At 27.0% G+C, this 12,720-nt stretch overlaps 1 protein-coding gene across 10 annotated transcripts in view; it reads left to right on the top strand.

The window, feature by feature from the left end:
- The first annotated feature begins 251 nt into the window (after positions 1 to 251).
- Positions 252 to 12,720, top strand: part of LOC130678549 (cardioacceleratory peptide receptor-like) — a 28,535-nt gene continuing 16,066 nt past the window's right edge. The window contains exons 1-2 of one of the 10 annotated variants that reach the window (XM_057485825.1): positions 252 to 433; positions 2,812 to 3,728. In XM_057485825.1, coding sequence (XP_057341808.1) covers positions 3,540 to 3,728 — 189 coding nt within the window. In that variant the 5' untranslated portion in view covers positions 252 to 433; positions 2,812 to 3,539. Of the gene's footprint in view, positions 484 to 537; positions 757 to 2,811; positions 3,729 to 12,720 lie in introns of those variants that run through there. The other 9 variants (XM_057485819.1, XM_057485822.1, XM_057485815.1 and 6 more) reach the window with 9 other exon arrangements.

Below are 12,720 nucleotides of genomic sequence, written 5' to 3'. Positions count from 1 at the left end.
TTGTTTTCATTGATGTGTAATTAATAGAAAAATTTTAAAAAGATTAATCAACACCGCAAATTTGTTTATTTACCTATCAGTAGATTTTGATGAATTAATTTATTTTTTGAAGTGAAAAAAAAATATATGTATATATAGAAATAGGGCATGCGCAAAAGTTTAAATATGAATACGAGCAAGTATCATGATACATTTATACAGAGTACACATTAGTTTTATTAGTAGTGGTCGGTTTAGTTATTTGACATTCAGATCATACCGTCAGTTGCCGACTTTATCCGTGGATAACTCGACAACTCAACTATTATACGTTGAGTGGTGAGTGCAGTCTCACAGGATTCGCGCGGCTTTGCCTTGACTCGCGACTCGTATCGCGATCACTAGCCTCAGTCGCGTTTTGCGCGTCGACGTGCAAGTGTGTTCTGTTTTTTCCGTACGCTTCTATACTTTTTATCAAAGCCGCTTACTTTTCATTATCTTATAGTAATTTTAAATGTTATTTTGAAAATATTCATTAGTCTGCTTTTGTCAAGCATCCCTCGTAGATATCAAAGACGTTTTATCTAAAGATTTCATATGAATATTTTTTATTAAACTAATTTTTTTTATTTTATTTTCTTGTCTCTCTAAGCTCGAATGATAAAGAACTTGGTTTTATTTTATATTTTTATTAAAAAATGCTGTTAGTGTATCAGACTGGAGTACAAGTCTCAATGGACACTATTCATGTTGAATCCTTTTGTTGTAGGATACAAAGTACAATGATATTTTGTGACAAATAAAAGAGAAATATTCATAATATTAAACTATAATTTTATAAAAATATAATATTGAGTGATACTAAAATTTAATATTAATTCGATTTTCAACTCGACGAATGTCCATTTTAATTTTTTTTCATTGAAACAAAAAATTTTTAATGTTATAGAAAAATTTTTTTCACTTTTCTTTATTTGTCTACAAACAATTATGAGATAAATAAAGAGTAACATTTACTATTTTTTCAAATAGGTAGTTTTTTTTTTAGTGCAACTACACTTCGCTCAGGATCCTTGCAAATAAATGTTGAGAAAATGTAGAGTAGAAATTTCTTTGGGTTACATTTTTTTTTACTACTTATTTTCCGACAAGTTTATTGTCATTCGTGTCGAGTTAAATTTTTATTTTTCCCTCAAAGGATATCCTCGCGAAAGACATTTTCACGTTTTATTTTATATTGTTTCCACTATTTTAAAATTTTCATTTAAATACAAATAATAAAATAGAATAAATGCTACTGTCAGTTTACTCAATACAGTTGATGTTGTGTTTGACACTTGAGATGACAGTTTCGAGCTTTTTCTTTATTTCAACAATAAAATTAAAGATCAAACGCGGCATTAGTTTAAATATCAATAATATCTACAGACAACAGGAAAATTATTCCAATATTTTGATTCCTATTCGCAATAATTCGTTCGTATTTTAAATAATAAGTTTGAAACTTCTTGAAATTAAGTTGATAAGAGTATTAAGAAATTTTAACTTTGAAAATAATAATAATTATTGCAGAAAAATATAAAAGTGATTAGATTAAATTTAAATGTTCGGCTACTCGGTATTAATTTATTTATTTTTCTATAAATAATAATGATTTTTTTTATCATACTTGCGATGTATAAGAATTATAATTAAAAAAAGACACGATAGATATGAAATAAAAAAAAAAAAGATTATTGATATCACCATTGAATAGTGGATAAAGATTTAAAGAGTGTCGTGTGATTTATATGAAAGTCATAAAGTAAAAACATATAGAGAGAAATGAAATAAAATGGTGACACATGTCTTCTTAACGGTCGTAGATCAAGTTCACAAATAATGTCCTTATATAGAGGTTACCCACATTGAATGCTAGATTTAAAGATTGATTATTATTGTGTGTTAAAGAAAAGGAGAGAAAAGAAAAAAAAAATCTGTAGAAACGGATCCTGTGCTTAGAAAACGCGTCTTTGCCTTGAGATAATTAAGATGTAATTTATATCAGCCCGTATGTGAAATAATTTATCGGTCGATATTGTGGAAAAAACAGTAACTTGTTGTACAATATCACCTCATTACTACAAAATATATATAATTATTAGACTGCAATTTTCCAACGACATTTTTTTCATGCTCATTATTGAAAATTGTTAAGTAATCACAAAAAAAATTATCGCAAAGTCAAACTGCAAATGAGAATTTAAAAGAGATTGAAAATTCTGTGATATTTACGATAGCAGTAGAAAAAAGAAAAGAATTTTTATTTCATATTTGTTATTTTTACCCTATGCAAATATTTCGTTCTGACTTTGATCATACATATGCTGTATAATTTTTATTTTCCCGATATAGAATTCGTAACTTGAAAAAACATTGAAGCTTCTTCTTATTTTGAGTTTGTTCTAAAATACCCGGAACTTCTTTTAATTTTTCAGTCTATTGACTTCAATATCCGTTTTTTTTGTAGGCTACAGAATACCAGAAAAAATTTCATTGTATTTTTTTATGTAATTTCGAAACTTCAGTTTGAAAAATGTTTATTTCTGTGTATATTTGAATTGAAAAAAATTTCGACTTTTAAAAATTCAAATTTCGGGCTGTGATTTCTAGAATTTTTTTTTCTTATCATTACTAATTGATTTCAAACGGTAGGCATGAAAAAAACTTATTTATGCAAAATGACAGTCTAATTCATATTATTTCAAAATTTTGATCTGACTCAAAAAAAAAAAAAGTTTCATTTTATGCTGTCTGTAAAAATTAAAAATTAGACATTTAAATTTATTTTAGTTGAAGATAAAAATTAATAAATTAAGTGCATGCAGTTGTAATAAAAATTTTTCTTCTTTATCTCAAATGTATTCCTCCATAATTATATTCACGTACTTGAATGGTATCAAGATTTTCGTGTTAAAACTTTTGTACAACACTAGACACTTTACAAAGCTCTCAGTAATACTGTCAAAGGACATTCGGTTGAATAAGTTTGTCAACTTATAAGAAGTTATAAAGTGCCGCATCATAGGTAATTCAGAAAATTTAACAAAGTTTCAATGGAATTAAAATGCTTCAATTCACGCTATTAGAAGGAAGAATCTTCAATTACAAAACTTTCGTCACATAAAACAAATATATGTGTTACATAAATTAATAGTGAAAAAAAATTTTCCAAGTGTTTTCTTGCAAATAAGTGGCAATGGCTAAGAAAATATATAAATTATATATCTATATATAATTAATTGCAAATGTTATTAGAGTATTTTAGTGATTGGAAGTAATAGTTGGGAAAGAATATTATAAATCATAATAGCAATAGTGAGAAGTTTGAAAATAAAAATAAAAAGGTGGAGGTGCTTCTGGCGAAAGAGGAAGAGACGGAAAGAAGGTGATTGAGGTAGAATGGGAAAAAACCTAAGGACGGGAAATGAACTCAGGACAAGATGAGGAGAATCGATTGGTGATATCACTTGAGCCACGTTCGATTCTGGCTCGAGACACAACTAAGACAACAGAGAGAGATGTCTACTGATGAAACGGTCGCCCTGTTGTCCGGCGACAACGAGACCATTTTAGAACTTGATAACGAGATTCTTGACGTTACCAATGTCACCGAAGAACGCTATGATGTCACATACGTTATGCCAAATACTTCGTCCATGTTTGAGGTCAACGCCACCACTGAAATTGACTCTTTCTACTTTTACGAGGTTCGTCATTATTATGATACTCGCTTTACTCATATTATTCATTCATTCATTCATTTTTTTATTTTGAAAGATTTTACGAGTCTTGTATTAGTGAATAAATTAATTTAAGAAGGAGGGGAAAATTAAATTAAATACTTTATTTTATTTACGTACGATAAAAAAAAATGATGAAAAGTTATTTTACGAAATTTTTTTCTATTTAAAATATTTCGCGGTATAAAAAAAAAAAATTATAATTTTTTTCGAAGCAAAAAGTTTTTAAAATTATAGAGGAAAGCTTTCAAAAAAATATAAATAAATAAAATAAAAAAAATTAATTAGATCAATTAACTTTTCCGTGAACTTTGGTATCACTTAAAACTCATTATTTTATTTTATAATTAAAAAGTTGTTAATTAAATTGTATGGTATAATTTAACATTTTACAATGACTTTGAAATTATATAAATATTAAATTACATCCCACGAAATTCAATGGTGAAGTTGAAATATTTAATAAATATGAAATAATTGCAGTTTGACTTTGGTAATAAAATGTCAATTAAATATTTAAATTACAGGCTGAAAAAAAATTAATTACTTTTGCAATGCATGACTATTTTCAATATGCTATAAAATAGTAATCATTTTTTTCAAATTAATATTAATTTATTAATTTTATAAATAGTAATTGAAAGATAAATTTTTTTTTTGTATTTTTTCCGTTAGCTATCCTTGTATTTATTGTCGGTATTATTGATATTATTATTATTATCCTTAGAGTTAGATTTGCTCGGAGCAAGACACGAAACTTGATATCAGATCAACACTTAAATATTGTTATACATTGAATAGGAATGATACTAGTTGTGAAGATAAGATGATTAGATTATAAATAACGATGTAATACAGGACGAGGTTGCGATCCTCAATATATATATATAGAGCCTTGGATAATATTCCTTGACGTTGTTGTCCATCATAACAAACATTCTTTACTTGACTATGTTACACAGTAAATAGAAAAAATTTATATTCACAACTCCTCCATGAAAATTTTTTTCATGAGTCAAATAAATAAAACGAATAACAAAAAACATCAAAAGAATATTATAGATAATCCCTGATTAAACAACTGAATTCGATCGAATTAAATTTTTAATTCTATTTAATTCAGATAAATTGTGTTAATTCGGTACCTAACTTTAAAATGAATTTTGTCTAATTCGGCAGGAAAACCAGAATTTGTCCAAATTAAAACGAATTGAAATAATTCTATTCGGTTTAATTCTGATTAATTCGAAAATAATTCTCCAATTTCTGGTTTTGAATCCGAATTAAACCGAATTTGAAATTTTTAAATCGGTTTTATTCTGTTTGATTCAAATTCAAATTTTCAATTCAGTTGAATTCTGTTTTGCAGAATTCGACAGAATGTAACAGAATTAAAATTTTTAATTCGGTCGAATCCAGTTGTTTAATTATGATATCATAATTACACCAAAAAAAAAGGATTTCTTGACACAAAAAATTTTACTCGCCCCAAAAAAATTTTTATTCCCCCTAAGAAATTTTTTTCATCATGAATTGAAAACGAAAATTTTTTTAGGGTGGATTTTTTTCTAATCCTAATAAAATTTTTGTTTCCATTTCATAATGAAAAATTTTTTTTGCGCCAAGAAATTATTTTTTTCTGTGTATAAATCAATATTTCAATACTGCAAACATTTAATACTTTCTTACGATACGAGCATTTTTTAAAAGTACGCAGACAATAAGTTTATAAGTACAGCGTTTTTAATATACGGAAGATCAAAGTTTAAGTTATAAACAAGATTCTTTAAAATCATCGTTAAAATTTATTTTTCTCGAAAGACGTCAAACAACTTGCCCGGTAATGTTTTGTAAAAGATAAAGAAAGAAGATGAACTATGAAATGGACAAATTTTTATTAACTTGCGATAAGGAATTTAATATTCATGATAAATCGGAAGTTGAGTTTGTTTGAGTTTTATATGAAATTTTTTATGAGTAAATCGATTTTTTTGTAATAAAATCAAAAGAAATATTTATTTTTTAAGATTATCAAATTATTAGTTATCAATAAATGTGTAATTTTTTAAGTTTAAAAAAGTCAAGTATTGATATTAAAAAAATTCTAATTATTTTGATAAAAAAATATTATTCAATACTTGTTTACTTTAATGATCAAGCTAGGATTACTATTTCAAATCCGCGAGTAAATATTGATTTAAAAAAAGTTTTAGTAGATTAATTGACTTAACAACTCGTTACTGCTGCGAATAATCTTCTTAAATGAATGTAATTAAAGAAAAGTGAGTTTCATGTGAGGACTTTTTAATTAAATCGTCTGTAATCTGATAGAATGAAAATTGAGACAAAGTATCGGTTAAAAGAGTCAATATAATTGTTTGAAATTTATAATCATCAATTTTATAAATTACGATAATAGTTTCAATAATTTTGTGCAGATAAATATACGCTGTAAAAAATTAGCAGAGTAAATCCGGAGCGGATGACTGTTTATTTATTAAATTCCTCGGAGTGAAGTTCACTGCTAAAAGATTATTTTAATATTAAAACTCTGAATCAGAGCGAATGCGGATTCAAATAAAATCCAGATCACTCCGAAATTACTCCGCTGAAAAAAGAAACTTTCAATTTATTCCGTATGCAGAGTGATTTTTTTTTAAACTCCGGAACTCCGAGTGAATTCAGATTGAAATTAAATTCGTAATCACTCCGGATTCACTCCTAATTTTTTACAGTGTAATGGGTATAAATGAATTTCATTTTGCCAAGTGTAATTATTTAGCGTTGTATCAATGATTAATGTAATTACACAGGCATAGACAGTTATGAATGTATAATTTACCGTATTCAAATTATTCTTCTATCATGTAAATGCACGGAAATGCAGTATAAAATTTTTTTTAACTTTGAAGAAGTTAATTCAATTATTTGATACGCTCTAAAAATAAATGATAAATGAGCGAACAATTATTCAAGACTGTTTTAATTGTCTGTTAGGTAATTTTAACTTTATACTTCAATTACACAGCTATTTATTTTCGTATGTTTCTGTTTTTCACTACGCGAGCATGAAAATAAATGAGAAAATGAAAAAAAGTTTGATAGTAGTAAAACAGTTCATTAGTCAGACACACTCATTTTGAATTAAAATATTTATTTTAGCTGCAATTATGAAAATAAATTACGCGGCTTTTTAATTTATGGAAGCTATTAAAAAATTTTGATTAAAATTAAAAAACGTTTGCGGATGAGTTTCCGTTTATTAATGAAAAGAATGACAAATTTGGTCTCTCTCATGTCAAAGACACTTTTATTGACTTGGGACGCCCACATTTCATTTGAGTTTTGGCCATTTTGTCTCTTTGTGATCCAAGAGATTCAACAACGGAGAGGGAATGTCATACAGATGAATGACAAGAACAGAAAAGCTTTATGCTTTTCTTCTTTTACACGCGTTGAAATGAACAATTGTGTTTATCTGGTGATTTAGGTCCCGACGTCTCTTATTTTCTATCTGACCACTCCAATCTTGAACAGACTTGGTTTGTTTTTATCGCATTGTTTCTTTTTCTCGCCTTTTATTTTTTATTTTATTTTATTTTTTTTACTTTATCTCTATATATATTCTTTGGAAATCAGTGAAACGAATAAAGTTATATCACGTTATATATGCTAGTTTTTTTTTTCTCTTATTTTTTCACTTACTTCTAAGTGAATCGCGGTGGAAAATTATGAAAAAAAGTTCATACATAAAATCAATCATAAAGAGTTTTACACATTTTAAAATTCAAATGCGACAAATATTTATTTTTCAAATTTTTATATTCAATTTTGTTTTAAATAAATTTCAATAGAAAGTAGTTATATTGTTTTCACCATTTTTTTTTTTTGTGATTTTTAAATGCAATTCATTTCAGTACATTGCACTTTATATACTTTTCCATATATTTAAAAAAAATGTAATAATTTAGGGGAATACTTGACAATGGTTAAATATACACGGAAAAATTGTTCTTGTTTTAAATGCTATGGTGTCATAGTAAAGCCGGGACGTGAACACCTGTCAGAAATTTAAATGAACATATGGAAAAACTACTATGACCATAATAGAATTTACGATGGTTGCAGTAATTTGAGGTAAAATCGTTGTTAATTTTACTATGGCCATAGTAATTTTTTCATGTGTTTATTCAAATTTCTGTAGATGGTCATCATTATCCGGCTTTACTGAGAAACCATAGGAATCCTAAAGGGAATAGTTTCTCCGTGATAGAATTTATGGAATAATATTAGAAGTAATTATTGCGACTGATGGAGCAGATCATTTTCATTCGACTGAGGTTTGATATCAAATTATTTTGAAGAGAGTAAATTGATAGTCATTGACATTCAATCGAACGATGAAGCTCGTAATTATACCCACGTAATTCGACTATCCCTTCTCATTTTACCATAATGAAGATATTTAAAATAATTACTTTTCTGTTGAAATTTATTTATTAACAATAAATAAATTAAGATAATATACTCTCTAAAAATGAATGAGTGAAATTCTCGAAAATCAGTGGATAGTCACTATTTCTACAGCTATAAGTATACCACTAATTCAACCAGTGGTATACTTATAGCTGGTTCCCAGTGAATATTCACTAATATGAAGTGAATTTAACTGATTCATTTTTAGAGAGTAAGGGACAAAGGAGGGAGAGCCGAAATACTTTTGAAAATATAATTGAGCATTATTTTGAATTTTTTTCGTTTAACTTTTTCAAAAATCAAAAGTGTCAGTCGAAAAATGTCAATGACTTTTGTTTTATAATAATAATGGTACACTGTAAAAAGAGCGGTGTTAAAAATGGACTCGTTTTAACTCCGCCCGGTGTAAAAATGAAATTACACCGGTGTAGGAGGAGTAATACACCGGTGTTAAAAATACCGGTGTTAAATCGGGGTAACCGGTGTAAAAGCGGGGTAACAGGTGTCAAAGTGGAGTAATGCCGGTGTAAAAGCAGGATAAATTGCGTCCGCTTGGAGTATTAACTTTAAAGATTATAAAACACAAAAAATGTCAGTTCTTTATAAAAATGAATAAAAAATATCATTTATTAACAAGTATAGTGATCGAGTAAGTAAAAGTATTCACAAAGTAAAATATTTTAACACCGGTAAAGAATATTTACACCGGTGGCGGCGTTATTTTAAAACCGGTCTAGAATATTTACACCGGTGGCGGCGTTATTTTAACACTGGTACAGAATATTTACACCGGTGGCGGCGTCATTTTCACACCGCTTTCGGGAGTAAATTTAACACCGATAATTTTAACACCTACACCGCTTGGACTTACCCCGGTGATTTTTTACAGTGTAATAAAACTATTAAAAAATTTTTTTTCTTCCTTTGCATCCAATAATTATGTGAAATATAATTTTTCTTCATGTTAATTACTTATAAAAAAATTTAATTTTTATATTTCCATTGGATACCATGGTGTTCCATTTTGCCGCAAAAAATAAAAAATTTTTTTTAACGGCAGCTGAAAATTTTTTCTATTCACTTTGAATATCATAAAAAAAATATTTGAGGTATTTGAGCCTCCGAAAACATTATTAACTTAAGTACCCCGTTTAGTCCCCCCCCCCGAAATATTTATTCAAAGTCATAAATGTTAACTAAATTTTTCCGTAAATTAAAATTTTAACAGTGGAATTCTTTCAATCATGAGTTATATTTTTTTGGTTGATGTCAAATTTTATGATCTAGTTTCAATTGTACTTTATAATCATGAATAGTAGTATAATATAGGTTAACAATCATGCAACTTTTTTATAAATTTTGCACAATTGACCCAATCAAGATAACTATTTATAAAGTTTTATCGTATACGTACACGTGTCACAAAAAGCTCAGCAAAGTTAATTATAATCAAGCGTAGGTATGAAACTAAAATAGTTCACAAATTTATTTGTAATTATATTAAATTTTTGGCATTCAAATATTAATTGTTAATTATTAATTTTAATTGTTTATATGGGAATTAAATTTGCACAATTAGAAAGAAATTTAATTACTAATTTTTTTTAAGTGTGAATTATAAGCTAAATAATTTAAAATAATATTCTAATGAGACATTTACAAAAGTTTTAGATAACCGTATCATATTCATAATTTCCGTGTTTTTTTTTTTTTTTTTTTCAAACGATATTTAATAACCGAGTAATAGAACAAGAACTTGTTTTAAATACATACAATATTTTACTTGCATTATTGTATATTGCTATTGGCTTATCTTATATTTTACCATTTTCGAGGTCATGAAAAATTCACGTTTACTTATTTAGATATTGTGAGTTTAGTAAGAAGTGGTTATGATAATAATTAATAATTAAATGGTTATATAAATAAATAATAATTTACTCTGTATTTAAAATTTATTACAAAATCTTCACATTTTTTTATTACTTGTAAAAATATTAATATAATTTATCCATTGACATTTGATGATAATAAAATATAAAGATATTCATCTATAATTATACTTTTATATATTTTTTTAATTTCAAGTGTAATCAATCATCATGTCAAGAGTTAATAGATTGATCGCGATTTAAAAAGCCTGAGGATTAAATTTTATTTGAGTAGTGAAATGAAAAAAATTTAAAATACATTTTTGACTGTATATTGAATTCGCTCAAATTTTACTTTATCTAATACAGTAGGACCTCATTATAAGACTCTTCCCCTCAATTTGTTGATACTCGCTCGGAACGCTTCCTCCATCAACATCTCAATAAAAGTTTTGAGCCGAAACCTCGCTATAAGACTAACGACAATTACCACTAAAATCGAGATAAAATATACATACATGAAGATTTTAGATTAAATAATTTATTTTCATAAAAAATACTTAAAATTTCGTGGTACCACTTAATTAATTAACAGAAAAGAACGTCAAAATTCTGTTTATTTATGATTATATGTATAATAGATTCACTGTATAATAGAGTAGAGTTGAACCGAATGCATAAATAATAAAACGCAAAACAGCAATAGTCTTATAGCGAGGTTTGGGCGCAAACGCTGTTAAGTACAATGGTGGGGGTACCTCAATTCTAATAATTTTTTTCTTTACAGCCCCAAGCTAGTCTTACAACGAGGTTCTACTGTATGAAGAAAAATGTATGAAACGTTTTATATAACATTACGGTATAAAATTCTAATACTTATAAAAATACCGGCAGAGTACTACGGCATGAAGTTGTAACTTCACGGAAAAAAATGATTGACAATAATTGTAGTTCAACTTGTAATTATTTATGTTATGTTCAATAACTAATGTCATTTCAATCAGTAAAATTATGATTTTAATGTTTAAACTGCTACAATTAACAGTTAATCGTTGAAATATACTGCTTGACTATTTTCAAATTACTACTTAAACCTTAAAAAAACTACACGACACTTGTCAAAAAAATGCATCTGTTATTAATTTCTTACGTTCTACTCCATAATATTTACTGAGATTTGGTCTAGGCGCGCTGTTGACGAGAATCTCAGTAATATTTACTAATATTTTTTTTCTGTGAATTGTAGCAATTAAAATTATTTTATACATCGTTTATCTGAAAATAATGATCACTAAGCGCTCAAGGTACTTATATATACAAAAAGCATTATAAAGTACAGTAATGAACTATTGAAAAGAATGAAGCATTCAATATTATCGTGAAATGCGTGCTGATTGTGGAATGCTATTTGTATGGTTATTGTTTTTTTTTTTTTTCATAAAATAGTTATACAGATGATCAGCAATAACTAATAAAATCGATGTAGTTTTTTGCGTTTTATAAACTCGCGGCTGGCATTGCTGAAGGTTGTTCAGGTGCACGTATTCTTTTTTACGTACATAATTGTTAGCAAAAAATAAGAGTGACATTGGACGAACATTGAAATACATATTCATTTAAGTAAAACACAAAGTTATTTCATAAATATAATAATTATAACCAACGTAATTGAATTTTTATCGACAACTAATTGAATAGCAAGATGTCTTTTCAGTGTTTTTAATCAACGCAAATCAGTTTTTTTTTCTTTTTTTCATTGAGTCTGTTCACGCAGATAATTTTATAGGATTTTTTACATCAAAAATTTATAGAAAAATTACTATGTCATAGTAACATGAGGACAGTATGGAATTATTGTACAAATTACCGATAACGTACACGGAAAGAAATTTTCTTTAAAAATTACCGTTAAATTCACTGTAATCGTGGGACATAATGCAGCGCTTTTATTTATTACCATTTTTGAAATAAAAATTACAAAAAAATTTATTTATTTTGTGGTAGACTTAATAAAATTGACCGAAAAACGAATAAAATTTACAGTAGACTACGGTAAAATTTGTTGAAAAAAAAAAAGTTAAAAATTATTTCACTTACCGACAAATGTTTACACAGAAAAAAAGGATTTCTTGACGCAAAAACTTTTTACTTGCACTAATAAATTTTTCGCATTATGAATTGAAAACGGAAATTTTTTTGAGCCAAGAAACAGATTTTTGAAGCGAGAAAAAATTTCTTGCACCAAGAAATTTTTTCTAGTCCTGAGAAAATTTTTCGTTTCATTTCATAATGAAAACTTTTTCTTATGCCAAGAAATTTTTTTTTTCTGTGTAGGTCGTGCCATTCGTCCCACGATTACAGTGAATTTAACGGTAATTTTTAAAGAAAATTTCTTTCCGTGTAGAAATTTTGAAAATACATCGAACAGAATTTACAAGGTGCATTGTAATTTAGACAAAGCAACAGATTGAATTTTATCCAAAAAATTTAAATTTCTTAATCTGTTGCTTTGTCAAAATTACAATGCACTTTGTAAATTCTGTTCGATGTATTTTCAAAATTTCTTCGTTATCGGTAATTTGTACAATAATTCCATACTGTCCTCATGTTAC

This window comes from Microplitis mediator, chromosome 2 (assembly GCF_029852145.1).
Source record: "Microplitis mediator isolate UGA2020A chromosome 2, iyMicMedi2.1, whole genome shotgun sequence".
Lineage (NCBI taxonomy): Eukaryota > Metazoa > Arthropoda > Insecta > Hymenoptera > Braconidae > Microplitis > Microplitis mediator.
The sequence above is the reverse complement of the archived record's forward strand: the minus strand, read 5'-3'. Positions and strand labels throughout refer to the sequence as shown.